The sequence below is a fragment of the Oncorhynchus clarkii genome, chromosome 7 (assembly GCF_045791955.1).
Source record: "Oncorhynchus clarkii lewisi isolate Uvic-CL-2024 chromosome 7, UVic_Ocla_1.0, whole genome shotgun sequence".
Lineage (NCBI taxonomy): Eukaryota > Metazoa > Chordata > Actinopteri > Salmoniformes > Salmonidae > Oncorhynchus > Oncorhynchus clarkii.
In genome coordinates this window covers 41,437,478-41,465,412 of record NC_092153.1, presented here as the reverse complement: position 1 = coordinate 41,465,412, position 27,935 = coordinate 41,437,478, and the positions used below count along the sequence as shown (strand labels likewise).

The following is a 27,935-nucleotide window of genomic DNA, read 5'->3' as shown; positions in this document are numbered from 1 at the left end:
ATGTACATCCAAAAGATCAACAGCTGCATCATATGTGTGTGCTTCCCCGAGCGTTTGGAAGATGAGCAGGCCCTCAGTGCCGAGACAGTGGAGAAGAATGGCCCTTTGAATCAAGAACTGCTCCTGTGGAGGTAGGGATATTGTAGAAACACTTTCAGCCATCCTCGTTTGCCAAATGTTATGTTTTTCAACAAACATTTGTCTTCAGTTGAAGCTGAGGTTTTATCTCAATGAGTAGCATCTCAAAATACAACGGAAATAGAGCCACCAAATCACCTAGTCATTTCCGATAAACAAAATATACTGTCCAATCGATGATACGAATCGTGGATGTTATACTAGACAATCAGCGATGAACACAACACACTCCTCCCACAAGTGTCCAGAAAATGTGTGTTTTGGGACCGAGAGGCACCTTTTCATTATAACGTTGGAGGAAATACTGTACATTCCTAGCATGTGTGGAACGTGTTTCAGAAATGCTAGCCAGCATATTTTTTTGGGCTAGAGTTATGCTAACCCACTTGCAATCCCTTTAGTGTTGCTTGTTTACTGGCTAGCTACAGATGTTAGCTACAGTAGTTAGCTACTGTAACGCTTGAAGAGTGATGGGTGTAGAGTCAGGCGCAGAGAGCAGAGGATTCGAGAAACCGCTTTATTCTCCCTATAGTAACAGCACACGAACCGGTGACGCAGAACACAGGCGTAAAACACTCCAACAATGTACTAACTGGTAAATACGCTGTACAGTGGTAATCCCAACAAAAAACAGAAACACTCCTTGACAAAACAGCAAACATAAAAAAGGAACTAAGGTCAGGACGTGACAGTACACCCCCAACACCCCCAGTACACCCCCTTAAATCTAGGATCGGCTTCCTATTTCGCAACAAAGCATCCTTCACTCATGCTGCTAAACATAACCTTGTAAAACGGACTATCCTACCGATCCTTGACTTCGGCGATGTCATTTACAAAATAGCCTCCAACACTCTACTCAGACTGCATCCAATTTGCTATCACGGTGCCATCCGTTTTGTCACCAAAGCCTCATATACCACCCACCACTTGCCCTCGCTTCATGCTCGTCACCAAACCCACTGGCTCCAGGTCATCTATAAGTCGTTGCTAGGTAATTCCCCGCCTTATCTCAGCTCACTGGTCACCATAGCAGCACTCCAGCAGGTATATCTCACTGGTCACCCCCAAAGCCAATTCCTCCTTCGGCCGCCTTTCCTTCCAGTTCTCTGCTGCCAATGATTGGAATGAACTGCAAAAATCACTGAAGCTGGAGACTCATATCTCCCTCACTAGCTTTAAGCACCAGCTGTCAGAGCAGCTCACAGATCACTGCACCTGTTCACAGCCAAACTGTAAATAGCCCATCCAACTACCTCATCACCATATTGTTATTTTTTTATTTTGCTCATTTGCACCCCAATACCGCTACTTGCACACTCATCTTCTGCACATCTATCACCCCAGTGTTTAATTTGCCATACTGTAAAAATTTTGCCACTATGGCCTATTTATTGCCTCAAAAACTGAGTTTCAAGTTTTCAGGAAGCACATTTTTACCATAAAAATGCACCTTTATAACAAAGGATTGGATGCCTCTATCATCGCAGACTAATTTAAAACTACTATTCCTGATATGATTGAGTAGATTGGATAGTGATAATTAAGGCTATTAATAAGCGTGTAGTGACATAGGTTTATAGGCTATATCAGAAATTTTTCTTCCATTTGCACAAGAAAAATGTGACCTTTGATAAACACTTAATGCAATTCTACTACACTTTATATGACTGGAGACATTAGCAGAATCTAAAAGGGATCCAGCTTTTGTCAAGTTAATGCCCAAATATATATTTTTGCATTTTAGCTAACCCTAACCCTATTCCTAACCTTAACCTATTTCTCCTAACCTGATACTTTAATTCTCCTAACCTGCTGCGTTAATTATCCTAATCTTCTATGAAATGTCACATATTACGTTAATTTGACAAACGTTGGATCCTTTCTAGCCATGACCATGAAAAGGGGAGATGTACAATATGATGTCCATATTGCCTGGAGGACATTATTGTCCAAAAAACTCCAGTGATTCTCATATATTCATATAATGGAGGGAAAATGTATGGACATAGGACAAAGGCCTCAATGGGATAGGACGAACTGTTGTGTTGACTATTGATTGTTCCAGCCCAACAATAGAGTTTATCTTTAAATGACACTAAAACACCTGAATGAATTAAACAACCAAACACTTAAGTGCCCTGATGGTGTAGGTGACCTGAACAAATTATATTGTAACACCAGGAGTGCTTTTCATTTGTTTTATGTACTACTGTAGGTTCACCAGCTGACCTCTATCAAGACACCCATGTCGACTGTATTCCCTCTGTGAAGATGAGCAATGCTCATATACAGTGACTTCGGACAGTGTTCAGACCCCTTGACTTTTTACACATTTTGTTAGGTCACAGCCTTATTCTAAAATGGATTAAATCTACACACAATTCCCAAAAATGACAAAGCAAAAACAGGTTTTTAGAAAAGTTTGCTAATAAAAAATTAAATAAAATATCACATTTAGATAAGTATTCAGTCCCTTTACTCAATACTTTGTTGAAGCACCTTTGGCAGCGATTACAACCTCGAGTCTTCTTGGGTATGACTCTACAAGCTTGGCACACCTGCATTTGGGGAGTTAATTATTCTCTGCAGGTCCTCTCAAGCTCTGTCAGGTTGGATGGGGAGTGTTGTTGCACAGCTATTTCCAGGTCTCTCCAAAGATGTTTGATTGGGTTCAAGCCCAGGCTCTGCCTGGGACACTCAAGGACATTCAGAGACTTGTCCCGAAACCACACCTGCATTGTCTTGGCTATATGCTTAGGGTTATTGTCCTGTTGGAAGGTGAACCTTCACCCCAGTATGAGGTCCCGTGTGGTCTGGAGAAGGTTTTCATCAAGTATCTCTCTGTACTTTGCTCAGTTCATCCTGACTAGTCTCCCAGTCCCTGCCACTGAAAAACATCCCCACAGTATGATGCTGCCACCACCATGCTTCAACGTAGGGATGGTGCCAGGTTTCCAGACGTGACGCTTGGCATTCAGGTCAAATAGTTCAATCTTGGTTTCATCAGACCAGAGAATCTTGTTTCTCATGGTCTGAGAGTCTTTAGGTGCCTTTTGGCAAACTCCAAGTGGGCTGTCATGTTCCTTTTACTGAGCAATGTCTTCCTTATGGCCACTACCATAGAGGCCTGATTGGTGTAGTGCTGCAGAGATAGTTGTTCTTCTGGAAGGTTCTCCCATCTCCTCCCTGACCAAGGCCCTTCTCCCCTGATTGCTCAGTTTGGCCGGGGCGGCCAGCTCTAGGAAGAGTCTTGGTGGTTTCAAACTTCTTCCATTTAAGACTGATGGAGGCCACTGTTTTCTTGGGGACCTTCAATGGTGCAGAATTATTTTACACTTCCCCAGATCTGTGTCTCGACACAATTCTGCCTTGGGGCTCTACGGACAATTCCTTCGACCTCATGGTTTGGTTTTTACTCTGACATGCACTGTCAACTGTGGGACCTTATATCGACAGGTGTGTGCCTTAGCAAATCATGGTCAATCAATTGAATTTACCACAGGTGGACTCCAATCAAGTTGTAGAAACATCTCAAGGATGATCAATGGAAACAGGATGCACCTGAGCTCAATTTAGAGTCTCATAGCAAAAGGTCTGAATATCTATGTAAATAAGGTGTCTGTTTTTAATACATTTGCAAACATTTCTAAAAACATGTTTTCGCTTTGTCATTATGGGGTATTGTGTGTAGATTGATGATAAAAAATATATGATTTTATCAATTTTAGAATAAGGCTGTAATGTTGAAAAAGGGAAAGGAAAAATGTGGAGAAAGGGAAAGGTTCTGAATACTTTCTGAATTCACTGTATATGGTAGCAGGGATATTTCTGAGGTCCAGATTGGATGCATGTAGAAACTGTTCCATTACTGATTATATCCTAGCTTCGTATATGAAATTAAAGACATGCATATTTGGGGCATGTCTACTTCTTATCTCTAATAAAATCTCAGATATCCAGAAAATACAGTATATAGATACAGATATCCCCTGATATTGACCCTTTTCGTTCAGTGCCAAGGTGGGCCAAGAGGGCCCAGGTGGCCTGGGTCAGGGAGGAGAGCAGGTGCGGTGGTGGTGGCCGATGGCATAGGCTCCAGAGAGAGGGCATAATTCAAATGATGGTAGTCCACTGGATGCCCTGGAGCCACACTCCTCTGGACCGCAGGTGGGCAGTGTGTAAAGTAGCCTGTTTGGGCTCTGTGGGACACCATGGTGTAGTAGACAGCCATGACAATTACAGGTGAGAACTATCTTGGAAGATAAAAAGGTCTGAAGCTTACCAAGAGGTATTCGATATCAGGTGCGCAAAAGCTTGAGACAAAGCAATAGGGTCGGGTGTGAGAAAGGAAACAGCTGAGTTTGAAGTCGAAATCAAGGTTAGTAACTGTCGATCTGATGTCCAAAAGTGCTTCACGGTGGGGGTGTCTACTGCGGTAGTTGGAGTTACATAGTTTGTGTCTCTGAGAGAGGGCTGTAAGATGATGTCCTGGGAGTCACTAGGCTGGGAATTCGTAACAATAGCGAATCATGTTGCAAAAACAAGTTTCCGTCGGGACACAAGATGCTCGCGAATGGGTTTTGAATATTTGAATATTGACAAGTGGCAGTTGAAAAAAGATTGCAGTTTTGAAACTGCATTATGAGTGCAGTAACTGCAGTCGACTGTGGTATTTTGGACACAGTAATTGCAGATCAACTGCAGTTTATTGCACTCTGACTGAAGTTACACTGCAAAATTACTGCAGTAAAAAAAAAAAGGTGTTATTTTGGACGCTGTATTTGCAGCATACTGCAGTTATGCTGCACTCTAACTGCAATCTTTTTTCATATAGGGGGTGCAAGTGTGCACCGTCTCAGCTCTCATTTTGCCCAAGACAGTTGCAGACACATCAGCAAGTGACCACTCGATAAAGGGTTTAGGAGCCAGTGTTCTTTGAACAGAACATTGGTGACGTGTTGTCTTATGTAAACAAGTCTGAGGCGCTGCATTATTTTTTTTATTTTTTTTTATTTCACCTTTATTTAACCAGGTAGGCTAGTTGAGAACAAGTTCTCATTTGCAACTGCGACCTGGCCAAGATAAAGCATAGAGTTACACATGGAGTAAACAATTAACAAGTCAATAACACAGTAGAAAAAAAAAGAGAGTCTATATACATTGTGTGCAAAGGGCATGAGGAGGTAGGCGAATAATTACAATTTTGCAGATTAACACTGGAGTGATAAATTATCAGATGGTCATGTACAGGTAGAGATATTGGTGTGCAAAAGAGCAGAAAAGTAAATAAATATAAACAGTATGGGGATGAGGTAGGTAAAATTGGGTGGGCTATTTACCGATAGACTATGTACAGCTGCAGCGATCGTTTAGCTGCTCAGATAGCAGATGTTTGAAGTTGGTGAGGGAGATAAAAGTCTCCAATGTGTGTAGGTCTATCTCACTGTCTATAGATAGGTTCTGTATGATTGGATATCAGTGCAGCTGTTTCTCCGTGCAAAACTATTCTTCCTAGGCGTTACCATCCGGGAAAGTGGTCATGATTGAAATCAAAACCCAACCCTCAAATATCCACTAGCTCTAGGAACTTAACAGCTTCCATAAATCTTGCAAATCTCCGTTCTGGAAGATACTAACTTTATGACCAAAATATGATGCTATTTACACTTTGTAGTCATACGTTACACTAGAATAAAAGTTTCTGACTAATATTGATGCAACATAGTTCGTTTTCATCCTGAGAAGTTGTTTCTTGAGTTCAGCTGCCCTTTAACAATGCCAGGGGTTTGCTAATGAATGATTACATCTGTTTGCCAAAAACATGAATGAGAGATACTTAATGCACAGGTTGACAACTCACCATGGATTATGAACTGGATACTCTTGATAGGCTTGTGACTTTGTAAATATTTATTGCAATGACAGTGTGCAATAGAGCACTACTGTTGGTAGATGGAAAGGGAGTTTCGGCTGTCATCACCTACATTACATGGGAACACAGCCTCCTCTGGTGGCCACTAACATGTTTGAAACATAACTTTGACAACAAATGTTTTCCCCGAAGCAGTAGCCAGTTTCATATGTACTGCATTTCATTATCTTAAAGTAAAAAACAAACTGGATAAGATACCATGCGATTAAATCAATGTGATGGTGTATTTAAGAGTACTTCCATTCATAGTCCGAAGGGAAAATCTCTTGGGGAGTGAGCCGGCATCAGTATCCTAGGTGCCATATTATGCCACTGTGCCCTTGAGCAAGGCACTTGACCCTTAAAACAGCTCTAGGGGTGCTGCACCGCAGGCTTGTCAGGGTTCCCAGGTGTGTGTGTGTGTTTGGGAGTTGGGTAGAGCAAAAAAGCTATCTCTGCAATCTCTTCTTCTGATTTTCTGTGATAGTATATCCTGCTTTTCTGTGATAGTATACCCTGCTTTCTTTTCAAGTACAGAGTAGCCCTAATACTCCAGCACATAAATACAAAATAAAACTTACATTTCCACACAATGAGTGTAATAAATGAAAGGAAAGGCCTTACTGACCTAATATGTTTTAAAAAATAATGTGGAAATGTTTTTGACACCAACAACTCTATTAATTAATGTTATTTGCCTGATGTAACAGTTCCACTAAAAAATGTAATGTGATTTATCAATCTCTGGTAATATCTAGCCTAAATGCCATTAGATATGCCTTTGAATTATGATGTAAGGCATTATTATGCAAACACTTTGGCACTTGAGGTTAGGCTACTTAGTGACTTGGGGGCGTACATTTTTTTAAACAATTATTCATATTTAATTTTTAAAAATTCAAGAGACGTCTGTTGTCCATTTTCCAAAGTCATTGAATAAAAATATTTTAAGGGCCGAATTTAACATTGCCCCTCGATGGTTGCACGAGGCGCTTGCCTGCCTCTCCCAACTACGAACCGAACGAATAGTTATTGGATAACGTTTCGATTCAAGCCTCCATCCGCCATTTTCAGCAGATTGAAAGCAGGTAGACAAAAATCACATTGCTGATCAAAATAAAACCGGTAAGTCCACAAATATGTATCCCAATCAAACCTGTTGACGACACAGGCCTACATTGGAAAACCAGAAACGCCTTGTCGATGGTTGCATCGACTTGGAATAGCCTACCCTGCGAGTGGTCGATGCAATACAAGGGTAACAATAAAAAACATTTTTGTCATATTATTTGACCAGGATGCACGACATCTCGCGCAAATTTTCGGTCAAGCGCATTACACAATCTGAAAGAAAAAATGTGATATCCTCTGTATCTATTTGTTTGTAACAATGGAACACTTGCTTGATATATCTAATCTCGGAATACAACTCCAAGCACATGATGTAGGCAATTTTTAAAAAATCCCTTTTGTTAAGATTTTGTGGTAAATCTAGGCTTTATTGGGCCATTCTAGCATATAAGTAGGCTAAAGCAATATATACGGTTAAATTAAAAGGCTATATTTTTAGCAGCAGAACTTTTTTGTTTCCAATTGCAAATAGCCGTTATAAAATTAAAATAAATCATGCCTAATTGTACTTCAGGCTATGGCATATCCTGATTTGTTTTATTTATGAACTAAGAAAACGTGGAAACTTCCCTTATATCCATTATTTTATCTTATGGTAAGGGTAGTTTGATCTCTTAATTCAAACCTTTCAATACAAACTAAGTCTAAATGTATTCGATGATAACAATGTAGATAACAATACAGGCCTGTATGCGTTTTTTAACCATCAGCCCTTAAATTGTTCGTCTTTATATTTCTTGTAGGTCTAACTGATTTGTGAACAGCCTAGGAATGTTCTGGATAAATAATCGTTTATCTGATGGGCAATAGGCCACAGTCTCTTTTCATTAAAATTATCATCAGTGGAATCTGTTTTTAAAATGAATTCCTCATAGCCTACCCTATATTCTACATGAGGTGCAGCCTATATATAGCCTACTGAAGACTGCAAATTATCTTGCATCTTGGAGATGGGATTAATTTATTTGAGTTGATCACTATTCCAGGCTATATAAACTCATCTCTATTACAAAAAAATAGTTATTACACTGAATTCATCCTATAATCTCAAATATATGCATGTCTGCAAGCTTCAAACAATTGGCCGACATGTTATCTGCTTTGTGTAGGACTTTGTCACCGATGAAGAAAACCATGTCACAGCTGGTCGATAGCCTACATAAAGGAGAGTGTGTTATTTGGAACCAGTGACAGCTAGGACAGTCATGAGAAACAAATACAACTTCTTACAAAAGGATATGTCTCCTCAAGTTTGTTGAAATGTGTGTGGTATTGGCAGATCATATACTGCAACCTTTTGTTGTTAATACAGGGGCAGTTCATCTTTACATTTTAGTGTCATGCACACATAATTATAGTTGAGTAGTAATGATAGCTATCCCCTTGATAATTAGTACAGTGACTCTGCCAGCATGTGGCATTGGCAGTAAGCCTCAATGCTGTTATCCTACCATGTCCCCTGTGCTGCCTCCCCTTTAGATCCCATGTGAGCCCAGCCTGCCGAAAGTGTCCATGTGGAGTCTTACCTGAGTAGGTTAAAGAAGCCAATACATTTATGCTCATTCTGTACATGAGTTTTAGTGTTCCCGGTGTGACGTTTTTTAAAAATATTTTGCTCAGGGTGTTGGTCTGTTTGAGACATGAGGATGTGTAATATTCTAGGTGACCATGGCTGTTCCTGGAGGGACAATGGAAACGCTTGCTGACATTCCACATCATGTGTGGAAGAGCTTGCCCGATGGCCTGAGACTAAGCCCCTCTGCTGTTGATCAAAGTCGAATTGGTGAGTTGAAAATTAGCTACTTTGGGTTTGTTCTAACATCACATTACTTTTCAGTTTCGTAGAAAAGTGATCCAAGTGATTGTTTGTTTGTGATAAAATTCCAATAGCAGCAGTGTATCTTACGATAAGCAGTGAGTGGTTGTGTGGTTTCTGATTCTGTGGTGTTCGCTGGTGTGGTCTAGGGCCCTGTGTTTTGGTTGATCATGTCACATAACCTGGATTTTAACCTTCATTTTAAGTATTTTCCAGAAATGATAATTACACCAAAAATGAAAGCAATTGTCTGAGGATGGTGTTGGACCATCTGACATAAAAATAAAAGGGGAACGTTTGATGAAAAGGCTTTTTAAATAAAGGTTTAAATCCAGGTTAAATGATCAATCAAAACACAGGGCCCTAGGACCCTAGGACGAGTGGAGCTCATGATACTGATGACCATATAGTAACAACAAGTGATCACAAGGGAGAGGATGAACTAGATAAGGTAGTGGAAGCAGAGTACATTATTAAAACACCTCCAGCCTGTCCTGGCATGCCTCAGAGAATCAGAGCATTTTAACACATTTTTAGAAACTGAAAGATTCTCTCTATTGCATGGTGAAATTTTGAATTTCATTACACTCTTTTCCCCAGGTGTCTGGGCCTCTAGGTCGATTCCTAAAGGCAAGAGGTTCGGCCCTTTTGTAGGAGAGAAGAAAAAGCGGTCCCAGGTGTCCAGCAATGTATACATGTGGGAGGTGAGCAGCAGAGAATAGAGCGATAGCCTCAGATCAACCTTATTAACACACATCCACAGTACCAGTCAAAAGTTTGGACACACCTACTCATTCCAAGATTTGTCTTTATTTTTACTATTTTCTACATTGTAGAATAATAGTGAAGACATCAAAACTATGAAATAACACCTATGGAATCATGTAGTAACCAAAAAAGTGTTAAACAAATCAAAATATATTTGATATTCTTCAAAGTAGCCACCCGTTGCCTTGATGATGACAGCTTTGCACACTCTTGGCATTCTCTCAACCAGCTTCACCTGGAATGCCTTGTTAAAAGTTAATTTGTGGAATTTCTTTCCTTAATGCGTTTGAGCCACTCAGTTGTGTTTTGACAAGGTAGGGGTGGTATACAGAAGATAGCCCTATTTGGTAAACGACCAAATCCATATTATGGCAAGAACAGCTCAAATAAGCAAAGAGAAATGACAGTCGATCATTGCTTTAAGACATGGTCAGTCATTCTGGAAAAATTCAAGAACTTTGAAAGTTTCTTCAAGTGCAGTTGCAAAAACCATCAAGCGCTATGATGAAACTGGATCTCATGAGGACCACCACAGGAAAGGAAAGGTGTGATGATGTGGGGTTGCTTTTCTGGTGATGCTGTCAGTGATTTATTTATAATTCAAGGCACACTTAACTAGCATGGCTACCACAGCATTCTGCAGCAATACGCCATCCCGTCTGGTTTGTGCTTAGTGGGACAATGATCAGTTTTTCAACAGGACAATGACCCAAAACACACCTCCAGGCTGTGTTAGGGCTAATTGACCAAGAAGGAGAGTGATGGAGGGCTGCATCAGATGACCTGGCCTCTACAATCACCCGAACTCAACCCAGTTGAGATGGTTTGGGATGAATTGAACCACAGAGTGAAGGAAAAGCAGCCAACAAGTGCTCAGCATGTGGGAACTCCTTCAAGACTGTTGGAAAAGCATTCCTCATGAAGGTGGTTGAGAGAATGCCAAAACTGTGCAAAGCTGTCATCAAGGCAAAAGGTGGCTACTTTGAAGAGTCTCAAATATAAAACATATTTTAATTTAACACTTTTTTTGGTTACTACATGATTCCATATGTGCTATTTCATAGTTTTGATGTCTTTACTATTATTCTACAATGTATAAAATAGAAAAATAAAGAACAACCCTTGAATGAGTAGGTGTTCAAACTTTTGACTGGCACTGTAGGTTGTACACATTACAGGCACAGGACACCCTCCCTATTATTTTATATGCTGTTATCCATTTTCATACATAAATGTTAAAGAATATTGGCTAGATAACCAAGATGTCCTCTGTAGGTGTATTTTCCAGCGAGGGGCTGGATGTGTGTGGATGCCACAGACCCCAGGAAGGGGAACTGGCAACGGTATGTAAACTGGGCTAACTCCACTCAGGAACAGAACCTTTTCCCCATAGAGATAAACCGAGCCATTTACTACAAAGTGTTACGGGTAAGTTAGACTTTTAGTCTCACTGGTAAAAGGTTATTCTCATTCAGTTGATCACTAAAGCAGAGTGATGGGGTGGTTTGCTATTTAGGCATGTGAATTATAGCTGGGCAATATGGACAAAAATCCATATTTGGATAAATGACTTGAATTGATGCAATAACGATGAATAGAACATGTTTATAATAATTAATGTGCACCATAGTTTTATTTTTTTTCTTCATTTAAACTACTACTACTAGTTTTGATGGTTCTAGCCATCAATTGTCCCATTAACTATCACCCAAATAAGCAAACTTATTTCATTTCAAACTTAACATTTCTCTAGTATGGGCTACTTATTGTAATGAACGATATCAGCAAAATGCCTGCGATAAGTGATCTATCTGTATGGTCAGATTTTCGGTTTATCGTCCCAGCTCTAATGTGAATCTAGAGTATTGGCTATTTAGATTCTTATTAAAGGGGCAATCGGTTGCTACATCCATTTTTGGACTAACAAATGACTGATATATTCTTAAAGAATCAATAGGTACATAACTTATAAATGCCCCATTAGCTTAGTTCAGCTGTCGTAACCCATCAGAATCTAAAATGGAAGTTTGTTGTGATCCAATGTTTGTAAATAAAGTAAATGTCAACAAACACTATATAGCCTCAAAACATGGTTAAAATGATAATTGTTGTCATTGATGGTTAGTCCTTGCATCCATAGCTCTGTCTATGAATTTGACAGTGGTTAAAATTGTCCTGCCCCAACCCTCAGCTTTTTACTGAAAACAGGGGTGGGGAAAGCGTTGTTTGTGTTTCATCAGCTGATTTCTGCTTTGAAGCCAAATGAGAGAATTACAACGTTTTGGTCTTTGCTATGTTTATCATTGTATGTACCTCTTTCTATAATTAATGCCAATTTTACATGTTGTCTCTGGTATACTTGGGTAGGCTAATAAATAATTTACATAAAAAGAATGACATTTTACATTTTAAAATACCGTTTGCCACCCAACTACCGTAGCTACCAAAATGTCAAGACCTAACATTCCTGTTGTTGGACTCTGACTTGACAGACACGACAGGGGCCCAAATATTTCGTCCTGTCTTTTAGCAAACATGTCTCTGATTGGCTCCCACTCTCCTCTTTCCTTGTAACAGCCAATTGGGCCAGGGGATGAGCTGCTGGTGTGGTACAATGGGGAAGACAACCCTGAGATAACAGCTGCACTAGAGGAAGAAAGAGGCAGCAGTCTGAGCAAGAAAAATTCACCCAGGGCAAAGCGAGGTAAGGCGTACGTACACCCCTACAATAAAACAAATCCTGTCATACATTTTGCAGGAGATTATTCAGCAACCTTTTCGATACGGTAGTTCGCAGTGGTTAGCAGCAGTCGAAGAAAATGGTATTTATGCCATTTCAAAGTTTAATTATTGATAGCATGCTAGCTAGCTTAGCTAACTGTAGCGAGGTTTTGATGCAGTCCATTTTTTTCCTTCCAAACTTTCAGTCTCAAAAAGTTAGATACTTTTATACTACTGTTAATTCGTATAAAGAGTGTGATTTCAGCTAAATTGGTAGCTGTTATGTAACAACACAGGCAGTACGTCACTGTCACCATTAGCTAGTCAGCTAAATAAATCAGAATAATAAGTTAGCTAGCTAACTCATCATGTCGTTTTATATGACGCGTCCTTTCCAGATTTACAACTCAGTTGCGAGCCACGTTATCTGATCGGTTGATTACATTAGATACTTACCTATATTTAAAAGGTACCCAGCTAGTTAGTTCTGTTACAAGGCTTGCAGGTTATGGATTTCATAGTCTGATCTGTTTGTTTCGATCGGACCTGTCAATCCAGTTCAGGTAGCTAGCAGGCTAAATCAAGCCCGGACGTGCCAGACAACCCGTGCAGGGAAGATGGCAAGCGCTGGCTTTTTGTTCAGCAAATGGCTAACTGATCAAAACAAGGCCGTTGTGATAATGGGGGAAAAGTAGCCAGGGTAGATAACTTAAGGTATGTGTCATACATGTGTTGTAAACCCTTAACGGAAGCTACATCTAGCCAGCTACTCACTGTTAGCTAGCTGGATAAGTTATCAATTTTGGCTGTACCATCGCAAGGAATATATGCCTGCCCTGAAAATAAACACACTTTGTTTGAGTTTTTCGATGTAGCCAAGACTACTTAGCTGAACGGTTAGATATTTTGTTAATTTCCCCAGGTAAGTGTGAACTCTATTTTCATTTGGCCTAGGGAGGGTAGCTAGCTATTCAGCCAAAACCAATGCAAAGTTGAGGTAGTGCAGACTAGGCCCTGGATGAATGCAGTTGCACAAGCTCTGAAGTCCCACCCTTCCTTTCTCAAACCTTCAGATTGAGTTGCATTTTCCAAAATTATCTTTTGATTTAGGCTAGCTGCTAGAATGAAATCCGTAGAATTTGAGAATTCTTTCTACATGTAATTGGACTAGTGTTTATTTTTCAATATGAAGGAAAATGTTAGTGTTGGTGGTATATCCACATTCACTACTGTACGTCTGTCTATATGTGGTGTAGGCTTATGCATGCAACCCTTGTCTGTTTTTGAATTTGCAGTATGATTTATTGACTCAGTGATATGTTAGAAGTCTCAACATTCTGAGTTGTGTAATATTGAGATTGAGCCTGCTTGTCATTCATCTGCAATCCCTCTATGCTAAACGATATTAGCATATCTGTATCAAATGCCCAACAATAAGTGGGTACTTCAGGCAGAAAGCCTAAATGCTAGCAACATTTCAATACTTGTTTCCAAGCACTCAAACTTGTTACATTTTCTGACTTGAAACCCATTTGAGTGGCACTGTTTTATATTTTGCAGAATGCATTTGACCATGCTTGTCAGATGACTGAGCTGTAGCATGTGTTTCTGTGGCATGAATCAGGCTTTGTAGACCATACCAGATTACCTACTTGTCACAGCAACTCCAGTGATGACTGGGTGCTAGCCCAGTCTTTTGAGGCAGGCTGAGATTAAAACTTAAAATGGTCTCCTGCCTAGGGCCATAAATACCACAATGATGAGCCATTCCATAATTCACTTCACATTTGTGTGTTCATTATGTAGCCAAGACAAGTGTTTTATTCTTGAAATATTCAGAATGAGGGCATCAAGGCTGCTAAAAGTAATTTTGTCCGGTCGTTTTATTTTAATGTATTGGACTTATAACATACTTTTTTAACCTGCAGCAGCTTGTAAAAAAACAAAACATTGTCAATATTCAAAGAACATTTTTACATAAGCTCACGTGGTACTTGACCTACATTTTTCAGATCCTGTTCAGCAGTCAAATCTTGCTTTGCTTTCCACATTTTAATGTTATGAGTTTGTAATTGCACGTGGTTTTACGTGCCAACCAATACGCAGCACAGTTGTGAGTTGAGGTGTGAAAGAGAATTAGTACATCTCCTTTTCTAATAGTGGATTTACTTACATAGAAGTAGTCCAATGTCAACATTTTGAAATAATTAAACTCCACAACTTACCAGTATTGCTTTGGTGTGAAATGGTTTATTTGAGTTTAGCTAATGTTTGTTGGTTGATGTGTGCTTTCCCCCTTAGCCAGAAGAAAGCTGTTGGAGGGAGCAAGACAGGCTGGTTTGGGTGCATTCCGTGGGCCCAAGCAAACAGGCGTAACCAAACCTATTGTCAAAGAGATGTGGGACACAGAGGAAGGTTAGTAGTTCTCCCATTATTATGGATATTTGTTTAATTTGGGGAGTCAGTTGAGGTTGTAAGTAGGGCTATGGCGGTCATGACATTTTGTCAGCCAATTATTGACATGCCGGTCTCACGGTAATTGACTGTTAATTAACACAAACAAGTTTAGCATCTCCACGCATCCCAGCTGCGTTCAAGCCGCTGATGTGCACCTTTGGAACTGCTATATGTAAAAAGTTGATGGTCTCCCTAGTGGCGCGGTGGTCTAAGACACTGCATTGCAGTGCTAGCTGTGCCACTAGAGATTCTGGGTTTGAGTCCAGGCTCTGTCGCAGCCGGCTGACCCATGGTACGGCGCACAATTGGCCCAGCGTTGTCTGGGTTTGGGGAGGGTTTGGCCGGCAGGGATGTCCTTGTCCCATCGCGCACTAGCGACTCCTGTGGCGGGCCGGGCGCAGTGTACGCTGACACGGTCGCCAGGTACACGGTGTTTCCTCCGACACATTGGTGCGGCTGGCTTCCGGGTTAAAGTGGGCATTGTGTCAAGAAGCAGTGCGGCTTGGTTGGGTCGGGTTTCAGAGGACGCACGGCTTTTGACCTTCGCCTCTCCCGAGTCCGCACGGGAGTTGCAGCGTTGAGAAAATACTAAATACCAATTGGATACCACAAAATTGGGGTGAAAATGGGGTAAAAACATATATATATATATAAATAATAAAATTAATACACACCATCACAATAAATACATTGTTTATTTCTGGCCTAAAGAAACATTATGACATGAATAAAATCTATTTTAGAATAACAGAATATGAATTGGCCAACTATGTTATCTGGCTATGCTCCATGTCCTGGCAGTTGGCTTGTTCATTTAGCTGAAATGATATGCTTGGAAGTGGTGTTGGAGGGCCAGTAGGAGGCACTCTTTCCTCTGGTCTAAAAAAATATCCCAATGCCCCAGGGCAGTGATTGGGGACACTGCCCTGTGTAGGGTGCCATCTTTCGGATGGGACGTTAAACGGGTGTCCTGACTCTCTGAGGTCATTAAAGATCCCATGGCACTTATCGTAAGAGTAGGAGTGTTAACCCCGGTGTCCTGGCTAAATTCCCAATCTGGCCCTCAAACCATCACGGTCACCTAATAATCCCCAGTATACAATTGGCTCATTCATCCCCCTCCTCTCCCCTGTAACTATCCCCCAGGTTGTTGCTGGAAATGAGAACGTGTTCTCAGTCAACTTACCTGGTAAAATAAAGGATAAATAAATAAGTCCCATGCCATTATTTTATTTTATATGATTTTATAGTAAAAATAATATAATTGATCTTACCTAAAAGGATATTTTTCCCATTCTGGAGCAAGAGTGCATGTGGCTATGTTGAGTGTAAAAAGTGATAATTTGAAACAGGTAAACAGGTATATGCTCGGTTTAGAGTTACTTGGGAACTTTACTTGCGAATGATACAAACCTTAGAATGTCTTAGAAATCAAAACGTATATGGGCTGCATGATGCAACTATAGGCTATTGATGATAAGAGAAAGTCTGGAAAAAAAGCTTGCGCTCTGTTCCTTGCATCAGGCTGCACACGCTGTTCTCTCAAGTGAACATATTTTCACCCATCAGACAATTCAGAATTGAATCTTGAATTTACTGATATGTCAAATTAGTTTCGATTTAGAATGGCCTTTTGATCAAATGGGCAGGAACAGGGGGAAAAAAGACATGGCATCTCTATGCACTCAAATAGGGAATGGTGGCCTCGCACTTTCCCGCCAGTCCGTTTTTCAATGATGCCTGGTAGGCTACTTTGGTTTTATAGCTGAGCATGTGCTTAATATGAGCAGCTGAGGGATAAACATAAGAAGACTTATTTCCCTCCACACATCAACCACTGTTTGAGGAGCATGCTCTCCCTGCGCGACAGCCGCACTCTGAATGCCATGGGCTCTCCAACTCTGTTCCTGCACCACCTACCCAGTGCTTAATTTGGGAGAACAAGTCAAATCTGTTGGGGAACATTGGTTAGTAACCATGTTTTCGATAACAAAACATATTTCACTAAACTGTTGGTAACCAGTCTGCACGCTGCAGAAAGGAATAAAGGACACAGGGGAGGAGATGGAAACGCATGGTGGTGAGATTCTGGAGCTAAAGGTAATATCATCCTATTCATTTTGAAAATATAAAAAATGACTAGGCTATTCAAAATCGTATAGGTATTCACTGTAAGCAGCCCTGCACAATCAGTTAACCAACAGCATCGCCTAGGGTGGCTGTGGTTCCCAAACTTTTTGTAGTCCTGTACCCCTTCAAACATTCAACCTCCAGCTGCGTACCCCCTCTAGCACCAGGGTCAGCGCACTCTCAAATGTTGTTTTTTGCCATCATTGTAAGCCTGCCACACACACACACACTATACGATACATTTATTAAACATACAAATTAGTACGTTTTTGTCACAACCCGGCTCGTTTGAAGTGACAAAGAGCTCTTATAGGACCAGGGCACATATAATAATAATAATAATAATAATCAGTAATTTTGCTCTTTATTTAACCATCTTACATATAAAACCTTTCGTTCATCAAAAATGGAATAACTCACCACAGGTTAATGAGAAGGGTGTGCCTTAAAGGATGCACATAACTCTGCAATGTTGTATTGGAGAGAGTCTCACTCTTAAATGATTTCCCACACAGTCTGCCTGTATTTAGTTTTCATGCTAGCGTGGGCCGAGAATCCACTCTCACATAGGTACGTGGTTGCAAAGGGCATCGGTGTCTTAACAGCGCGATTTGCCAAGGCAGGATAGTCTGAGCGCACCCCAATCCATCTGTCAGTTGCTTCTGATTAGATTACATTTTCACAGAACCGCTTGTTGCAATTTCGATGAGGCTTTCTTGTTCAGTTATTGGTAAGTGGACTGGAGGCAGGGCATGAAAGGGATAACGAATCCAGTTGTTTGTTTCATCCATTTTGGGAAAGTACCTGCTCATACAGGTGCTTCGTTATATCACATTTGACATTGTCCGTAAGCTTGAGTTCATTTGTACACACAAAATCATACAATGATGGAAAGACCTGTGTGTTGTCCTTGCTAATGAAGACGGAGAAGAGCTCCAACTTCTTAATCAGGTCCAACTTCTCAATTTTGTTCCGCACATTGAATGTAGTTGCGGAGAGTCCCTGTAATCCTAGATTAAGATCATTCTGGCAAGAAAAAACATCACCCAGATAGTCCAGTCGTGTGAGAAACTCGTCATCATGCCAGCGGTCAGGCAAGTGAAAATGATGATCAGTAAAGAACACTAAGTTCGTAAAAAAAACGTGTCAATACTTTGCCCCTTGATAACCAGCGCACTTCTGTATGTTGTAAAAGCATTACCAAGAGCCTCTCGGTGGATGCTGCGGTGTACCCAAGTGGCGTCGGGAGAAACTGCTTGCCCGCGCGTTACCACTCCACTATGTCTCCCTGTCATGGCTTTTGCGCCATCAGCACAGATACTAACATGAGCTGCAGCTATTTTTGTCTACATACCGACCGTTAGTGGAATTCCTGCTGAGAGAGTAATGGTTAATGTGATTGGATGTTCAGTATTTGACTAGGCTACCTGTATTTGACATTGTGTCGTTATTTCGCTGAACACTAGATGGTTTAATTGTATTTTTGGCAGTGAAATGAGGCTACTCAGACTCAGGAAGAAAAGAAAACTCACCCAAAAGTATAGTTAGAAAATATAAATGGACTGTTTGAAAATGTGAAGAAAAGTAAAATATTTTGAATTCCCTCGACGGCATTGCGCGTATCCCAGTTTGGGAATACCTGGCCTAGGGCTAGACGTTCTCCCCCAGACTCATGGATAGAACGTTTGGAGCGTAGGATAAGGTAACCAGTACATCCAGTATGCATAATAATACAGTCCACACTCAAAGGTGATTACTAGAAGGTATTTCATTTTGGAGTATAGGCTGCTAGACCAATTATCTACCAAAGACATCTTAAATCTGTTTTGTTTCATGTTTTTCCTGCCATGCTTAATATGCGGTAAGCGATGTATTGTATAACAGCTCAATCATATTTTGATTCATTTTTGGGGGGGGAGGAGCTGGGGGCGGCAGGGTAACCTAGTGGTTAGAGCGTTGGACTAGTAACTGGAAGGTTGCAAGTTCAAACCCCCGAGCTGACAAGGTACAAATCTGTCGTTCTGCCCCTGAACAGGCAGTTAACCCACTGTTCCTAGGCCGTCATTGAAAATAAGAATTTGTTCTTAACTGACTTGCCTTGTTAAATAAAGGTTAAATAAATATGCATAAGCTCTAATATGTGTATGGGTATTATGAATTAGTACCCTGATGAAGACCGCTTGGCTGTCAATGTTGGTAAATTAAATTCTTTGCATCTGAGCTCCTAGAGTGTGCGGCTCACTTTTATTTTTATATTATGAATTAGAGAGAGTTGTCCATTTTGTTGTTAGACTTTGAAACAACATCCACAACAACCCTGTTTTATACTCCGTTTTATTTTATTTGTCACATGCAGATGTTAATGCGAGTGTAGCGAAATGCTGAGTTGTAAAAGGATGATACTGTTTTGATTTGATCTTCTGTTGTATTTGCGTTGATGTCAGAGTGGTTAGAGGGACAATAGAGTGGTGAGTGCCAGGGTATTAGGACCAGCTGGTCGTTAGGGTCCTACCAACGCATGACCTGAGCGCATAAGGAGATTACCGTGACTCAAAGGTCATGTGGCATTTTACTGCAGTCGTTAGTGGCGGTAATACGGTCACCGCAACAGCCCTAGGTATAAGCTAGTTAAATCCTGTTATTCATGTCTTTCAAACGTTTCGGCTATACTCTTCTCTTAAAATCTTAAAAGCATTTTTTCAATTACATTTTTTTACATTTAAATGAATGTAACTAACTGTTGTTCTGCTGTTGTTGTAGGTCCAAATGAGGAAGACGAGAGACTCTCCCAATCACCAGGGCCTTCCAAGGGGACTCGGGAGAGTTCCCCCAGGGGGAGGAACGGCCTCTCTCAAGCCCAGTTCATCTCAGCAGCAATGAGAGGGGAAGCGGAGGAGGATGATGAAGAGGAAGACCCAGGGGATCTGCAGCAGCCGCTGTCACTGACACAGCAGAGTGCTCAGTCTGAGACTGAAGCTGAGCCAGAGGAGAGGAGTGAGCAGCCTGATCTGCCACTAAGCCATAGCAGCCCAGTTGAGGAGGGGCCTGGGAGCCTTCAGCATGACACTGAGACTGCCTCATCCCTACCAAGGGCTGAACCAGAGGCAGACCCTGACCCCGACCCTGACCTGGAAGGTGACCCCCACGGAGAGGAGTCCCATCCCTGCCAGCACTGCGAGCGCCATTTCTCCACCAAACAGGGCCTGGAGCGCCACACACACATCCATGCCACCGCAAACCAGCAAACGCACACGTTCAAATGCCGTTACTGTGGCAAGTCCTTCGGCTCGCAGGTGGGACGTCGGCGGCACGAGCGGAGGCATGAGAACGGGCCAAAAAACAAAGGCCAAAGGCCTGGCTCACTAGCTGGGACTGCTACTTTACTCACTCCTCTGGGGCAGGCTGGTGGTTCGAGCCCAGACTGTGGCACTGTCTCTGGCCACTATGTTGTCAGGGGCTCCCCTGTCCCTGGAGGACCTATGGGGAGCCTTGAGGTTGTGAGGAAGGACCCTGCGGCTGAGAGTGACCGGCCGTTTATCGTGGATGAGAATGGTGAGACAAAGGAGCTTCATCCCTGCAAGTACTGTAATAAGGCTTTCGGCACTCACACCAACATGCGCAGACACCAGCGCAGAATCCACGAGCGCCACTTACTGCCCAAGGGTGTCCGCAGGAAAGGCATGCTGCTGCAGGAGAGCCCATCTCAGCAGCAGCTGCATCATCTGCCTGAACAGTCCCCTAGCGTCAGCCCACCCCTCGTCTATGTGCCCAGTGCAGACACTGAGGATGAGGGGGACCGAGAGGAGTACCTGGTCGACATAGCCAATAACATCTCGGAGAATCTCAGCCTGTACATCGACGGCAAGATCCTGTCCACTAGTTCAATCAGTGGCTGTGAGGTGATCGAAGTGGACTCCAGTTCTGCAGCACTGTTTGGTCTCGACGCAGTGGTCATCAGCCCCAATCAGATCAGTCAGGCTCTCAAAGTGGATACCAGGACATGTGCTGTGAGGCAGGTCTCGAATCTCGGCCAGCCCATGTCGAAAAGGAGAACGTCGACACCCCCGCTCATGCCAAGTCTTAAAATGGAGTCTGAAACTGGGTCCTCTTCCGCCTCCTCTTCCTCCTCCACGTCTTCCTCATCCACCTTGTTGGTGGGAAGTGTCTTCCCTCAGTCCTCAGACTCATTAGCATTTCAAAAGGAGAAAACGATCTATCTGTCTCCTAAGCTCAAACAGCTCCTCCAGACTCAGACAGACAGTCAGAAACCTGCCATTGCCCTGATAGCAGAGAGGCACAGATTAGCTCCCCCTCTCTCCGTTATGTCTCTGCCTGCAGCCTCAGGCAGGTTCAAGAGAAGAACAGCTTCCCCCTCCTCATCTCCACAGCTCAGCCCTGCGCTGAAAGCAAACGGCTGTAAGAACGAGACGGGGGTCTCGTCGTACACCCTCAAGGTGCCAAATCTGGAGACCCTGGGCATGTCCCCTGCCTGGAGTCTGTCCAGCAAGGAGGAGAGGGACACACTGAGTCCCAGCGGGAAGAACGGGTGCAGCTGGTCTGCCTCTCGGACCGGAGGGAACTCGTGTAATCAGCAGCCCTTGGATCTGTCCAGCGGCATCAGTAAGAGGAGGGACAGCTTCAACAAGACGCCCGGGGAGGTAGTGCTGGATTTAAGCATGAGTCGGAAGAGTACAGCAGAGTCTAAGGGAAGTCCATCTCCGGCACAGCCCCCCACCAAGAAGAAGAAGCCCAACACCAGCATGCTAGAGAAGGTGTTGATGAACGAGTATGCCGGCTTAAACCCAGCAGAAGAGGAAGGCTCTTCTCCCCTGGGAAGCCCAGATTCTCAGTATACTGCAGGCAGTGGTACAGGTACCGCATCTCACAGTCCCTCTTCCAATCTGCCCTCTGAATCAGCCCATCCCTCTCCCCCCTCTCTAACGCCCGTCACGATGAACCCCTCCTCCCCTTGCGGCTCCAGCCTGACCTCTCCAACGCCACCTCCCCCTGTCCTACCCACCATGCCCTCACCAGACTGCCCTACGCTCATCAGCTCTCTCCCTGTCCTCTCCCACAAAATGTCCCCCAGATCTATCGACCAAGGTGAGGACGAGCCAGTTTGCATATCGAACTCTACCACAGCAGAGACAATGTTAGCTGCAGTAAGTAACAGTTATGGAGATGAGGAACATATCAATAAGCCAATAGACTCTAATCCAGATCCCCTTACCAGGGAAGCTATTTCAAGCCCCTCTACGGAGCCCTCCTTGGTATCTGATGCTGTCGCTCTGAGTCTGTCCTCAACACAATCGAAACCTGCTAGGACTGGGAACCAAAGTTTGCTGGATGTCCAAGTGAATCAAGACCTGGAACCGATTATTACTGAGGGACAGGAGAAATCCCAATGCTCTGAACTCCCTGTATTATCATCCGTAACAGAATCCCTCCTCTCTGCCTCATCGACCTCGCCTGCTGCCATATCGGCTATCCCAGCTCCACCCGCGGTCTCCCCGCCATCTCTCTCTAGCACTGTGATTAAAGGGGATCCCCAGCACAGTGAACAGCTGGCTGACTTAGTCCTTTCTCCTAGTGGCACAGGGTCTTCACCTCTGTCTGCTGCTGCTGACAAACCCTCGTCGTTGTCGGAGGAGGAAGAGGGATCGCCGCCAGAGCTCTTCAGTAAGAGCTTTGTGTGTAATGTATGTGAGGACCCCTTCCGTGCCATCAAAGAGCTCAGTCGGCACATCCTAGAGCACGCCGCTGAGTGGCCCTACAAGTGTGAGTTCTGCGTGCAGCTGTTCGGGAACGCCCCTGCTCTGTTGGAGCACCGCACGGCCCTCCACGGCGTGGGACGCGTCTTTGTCTGCTCCGTCTGCTCCAAGGAGTTCGCCTTCCTCTGCAACCTCCAGCAGCACCAGAAGGACCTGCATCCCAGCCAGCCGTGCACTCACACAGCGGTGGAGAACGGCAAGCCCAGGCCACAGAACTACACAGACCCAGCCAGGGCCAAAGAGGAGAGTAACCCCTCCTCAACCGTAGCCACAGGGCCTGAGTCCTCTCCTGAAGTTGCTTCCTCCCAGGGGGTCTCTGATGTGAAGAAGGAGGAGCCTGATACTAACGGGAAGCATGAGGAGGATGGACTGGAGGACCTAACTGAAGAGCTGTACACTACTATAAAGATCATGGCCTCTGAGGGAGGCAAGCCTAAAGGCCCAGACGTACGCCTGGGCATTAATCAACACTACCCCAGTTTCAAGCCACCCCCCTTCCCCTACCACAACCGCACTGCTGCAGGCTCTGTGGCCTCGGCCACCAACTTCACTACCCACAACATCCCCCAGACATTCAGCACTGCCATCCGCTGCACCAAATGCGGCAAGAGTTTCGACAACATGCCCGAGCTGCACAAGCACATACTAGCCTGTGCCAACGCCAGTGATAAGAGGCGGTACACTCCCAAGAAGAACCCCATCCCTCTGAGACAGATAGTGAAGCCCCAGAACGGCTCTCTGTCGCCTGCCTCTGCTGCCAACGCAGGGCACAACGCCTTCCGCAGAATGGGCCAACCCAAGAGGCTGAACTTCAACCAAGAACCGCTTGGCAAAACCAAGATGAGTTCCCTCGGTAAGAAGAAGAGCCAGCTGGTTCAGAAGGCCATCGGGCAGAGGAATGAGACTGCAGCTACTGTTAACAAGGCCCCTAGCCAGGTTAAACAGGAGGAGCCGCAAGAGCAGGAGGTCCACGTATGCCCTCACTGCAGCCGAGAGTTCACCTACCCTGCCAGCCTCAGTAAACATATAGCTGGCAGCTGTCCCATGAAGCCAGTCTCTAAAAAGGCCAAAAAGGGAGCCGCAACAGAGGCAACACCAGCTGTAGACAAAAACATGAGCCTTCGACGGAGAACCACAGACTCTGAGATCCAGCAGCCAGAACCGGCTGAGCCGGTTCCCAAAACGCTTAGCAAAACTCGGGCACGCAACTCTGGACCTGGCCCTGCGAAGGCTGAGGCCCCACCACCGGTGGGTAAAGGAAAGATGGCTGCCACACAGGTGTGCACCAAGAGGCCAGCCTCTTTCCCAGCAGCCACAGTTTCTCTCAGCAAGAAAAGTAAAAAAGGCAAAGTTCAATCGTTACCCCCCACCCCGTTGCCCTCCGAGAGTCCCAGTGACTCTGCACCGCGGCCAGCAGCTCAGACAAAGCAACGCATGGGCAAGGAAGTGCCACCCAAGAAGGGAGCGGAGGTGAAATCGCCCCCACAGCAGCAGTCTCAGGTGCCACCTAAGAAAGAAGGGGAACGGTTCTCTCTGAGAGCGAGGGAGCGAGCTGTCGGGCCGGTGACCCGGAGCCTACAGATGGCCAACACTGCAGCTCCTGTGGAGGTGAAAACAGATGACCTCTCCAGCCAGGAGCCTGAAGAGACTCAGGTAAGGTTACTTTCAAACAGTGTCCAGTCTCAGCCCATGTAGAAGTATTACCTAATTAATTCATACCAAGTTACTTTTAAATCAACCTTTACACAATATTCTGTGCCTTAGAGAGCACTTTCAACACGAGGTGGTTCTGTTAATCAGGTTCTGTGTTGCACTTCAAGGTAGAGAAGACGTATCACTGTAGCTGATACTTGTTGTCTCGTGTCTTCCAGGAGTACTTGCTGAAGTGAGCCAGGTAGAGAAATGTGGATTCGGAGGATTAACAAGTCCCCGGCTAGGAGGATGTCGCTGTGCTGGCTCGCCTCTGAGGAGAAACTCTGGCCTTCCCAAGGATCAGACAGACAGACAGACACAGAGACAGACACAGAGACAGACACAGAGACAGACACAGAGACAGACAGACACAGAGACAGACAGACACAGAGACAGACAGACACAGAGACAGACAGACACAGAGACAGACAGACACAGAGACAGACAGAGACAGACAGACACAGAGACAGACAGACACAGAGACAGACAGACACAGAGACAGACAGAGACAGACACAGACAGACACAGACAGACACAGACACAGACAGACAGACAGACAGACACAGACAGACAGACAGACAGACAGACACAGAGACAGACAGACAGACACAGAGACAGACAGACAGACACAGAGACAGACAGACAGACACAGAGACAGACAGACACAGAGACAGACAGACACAGAGACAGACAGACACAGACAGACAGACACAGAGACAGACAGACAGACACAGAGACAGACAGACAGACACAGAGACAGACAGACACAGAGACAGACAGACAGACACAGAGACAGACAGACACAGAGACAGACAGACACAGACAGACAGACACAGAGACAGACAGACAGACACAGAGACAGACAGACACAGAGACAGACAGACACAGAGACAGACAGACACAGAGACAGACAGACACAGACACAGACCGACACAGAGACAGACAGACAGACACAGAGACAGACACAGACCGACACAGAGACAGACAGACAGACACAGACCGACACAGAGACAGACAGACAGACACAGAGACAGACAGACAGACACAGAGACAGACCGACACAGACACAGAGACAGACCGACACAGACACAGAGACAGACAGACGCAGAGACAGACTGACAGAGACAGACAGACAGACAGGAGGTGTGCTGGCGCCATTACAGGACAACATGAACTCTGTTCTCTACTCCCTTCACATCACATGCTGTGTTGGCTGAACAGAGGGAGGCGCACCTCTCTACATCACTCTCTGTGAAATGAGCTTGGGACAGGGTGCAGATTTTAAACACAAAAAAAGAAAGGATTAAACAGATTATTAATGACAATGAATAAATATAATATATATATATATATATTGTGTGTCATAACTTGACTCGTAACATTGATATTGGGGTTCCGTAACGGTTAAAAGCTGATATTGCAAATGGCAATCATTTATATCCGTTCACAAAACTGGTCTGGTGTTTCTTTTCGCTACGTTTTTTCCATTGTTTGGTGGTTGATGAATCCTCCGACATCTCCGTCTCTTAATGCATGTGCTGAATCCAGCTGAACTAGAGACCTGTCCCTTGTCTGCGTGTCTCCATGTTAAGTCCTGCGCCTACTTTGATTAATACACATGATTTGCAAATGAATATGTATATTTGATTTCACGCAATGCTCCGTTGAGAATACATTTTGGAACATCTCTTCATTGGCAGATTTTTATTTTCGTCGGGAAGCCAAGATGAAACGGAACTGTTTTCAACTGTAGAAATGGCTTGTCAGAAACGGCGTGTCCCGTGTGTGTGTGTGTGTGTGTGTGTGTGTGTGTGTGTATATATGCATTCAAACGTGCGTATGGGTAGGCTTGCACCTTATGTGTGGGCTGACAACCGTTGTCCCCTTGATCTCAAAGTTGAGATGTCTGTTTTCTCTCCGGCATGTTTTCCTTATGTTGCTTATCAGAGGATAACTAGAACAATGCAGCCGTATACCTCTGACAGTTAGTTCCCTGGGAAGGGATAGGGGAAGATGACATTGAAAATGTGTGTGTGTGTGGGGGGCGGGGGGACACTGCCTCTTATCCAGTTTATTGACATTGTGGATTTCTCAGAGGCTCACATTTTATTGATGTGTCATACATAGTTATAAGTCGTCTTGTCTGAAAGCACTTTAAAAACATCTGCCAAACTGTTTGGATTGAATCGCTACGAATCCTTGGAATGATTTGGGTTCAAATGTGAAGAATGGAATGTGGAGATCTCTATTACATATGACTGAGAACTGGGTTGCCTCAGAAAGTCAGTGAAACATAGTCGTTGGAATATTGCCCTCGTTTAAGACTCCCTGTAGATTGAGCAATTTTGAATAGTTCCCCAGACTTGATTTCACCCATATGATGTAATCAAATGCATTCATCTGAAATATGTAGCGGCGGTGGTCGTGTGTGGAGGATTGCCAAAAAATGTTCCACCATGATGATGTTAGGATTTATTTTTTTGTTTGTTTAAGGTTTGATAATTGGAGTCATGGCTGTAGATGGGGAGAGCAGAAGCCACTGTGTTCCAGTAATAAGGATGGCCTTGAAAAGTTGCTTCAGTTCTTATGTTCCTTGCAGCTGCAAACAGGCAGTAAGGTCATTTGATTGCTGTTTTTTTTTTCTGTACCTACAGTCAAGGGTGGCTGGGAAGGTAGTGTATCTTCTTCAATGTCATCTATATGTAGACCTATTACATGTTATACTTTGACAAAGTATTGTACTTTTGATTATGATTAGTCCCTATCTATCCCATGGTGTGCTATATAGAGGAATTCTGTCCCTGTTTACAATGCTCACCCCACTGTTGTTCCTTCTGGACCATCTGCCTTTTACAGCTGAGGTAGAGGAGAGGGATATGACTCAAGTGCTTGTAGCATGTTTGAAAAAAAAAAACTGTAATTGAACTATATATATATATATATATATATATATATATATTATAAAGCTAATTTATGATATTTCCGTTGCCTTCCTGCATCGGTATTCCTGATAATTCTCTTCGGAGTGAAATTAATGGAGAATCTTCTAATATATGTTTGAGGATGAATGAACAAAGACGTATCCCTGTTGACCTCATTATGTAAAACATATTGTTCGAATTGATATATTAAAGCCTTTTTCAATTTGCCGTCGGTGTGCTGCCATGTGTGATTTAATATGTTTTGGTTATGTCCTTTTTAACTTTAGTCATCGTACTTTCGGGCATCTGTTTTGAGCCAGGTGAGGCACAGATTTGCTCATCTTGGTCACATGGTGGTGAGTATTTAGGCCTATTTGGGAGGCATAGTGATATGTTGAACAGTAATCATGCACCGTCTGACTGAAATGTAGTCTATTTCAGAAACACTGATACACTACTTATACAGTGCCTTCAGA

General features: G+C 43.6%; 1 protein-coding gene across 1 annotated transcript; it reads left to right on the top strand.

Moving 5' to 3' along the window:
- LOC139413966 (PR domain zinc finger protein 2-like) lies at positions 1-27,480 on the top strand. The gene is made up of 9 exons (XM_071161854.1): positions 1-131; positions 4,155-4,206; positions 8,846-8,966; positions 9,600-9,703; positions 11,043-11,195; positions 12,345-12,471; positions 14,790-14,903; positions 19,836-24,499; positions 24,718-27,480. Exons 1-9 carry the CDS (start codon positions 1-3, stop codon positions 24,733-24,735), a joined length of 5,484 nt encoding a protein of 1,827 aa, XP_071017955.1. The 3' UTR covers positions 24,736-27,480.
- Positions 27,481-27,935: the final 455 nt, after the last annotated feature.

Coding starts and splice junctions, on each gene's coding strand:
- LOC139413966 (XM_071161854.1), top strand. CDS start 1: ATGTACATCCAAAAGATCAACAGCTGCATCATATGTGTGTGCTTCCCC. Junction 11,196..12,344: donor TTTACTACAAAGTGTTACGG/GTAAGTTAGACT, acceptor TCCTTGTAACAG/CCAATTGGGCCAGGGGATGA. Junction 14,904..19,835: donor GATGTGGGACACAGAGGAAG/GTTAGTAGTTCT, acceptor CTGTTGTTGTAG/GTCCAAATGAGGAAGACGAG.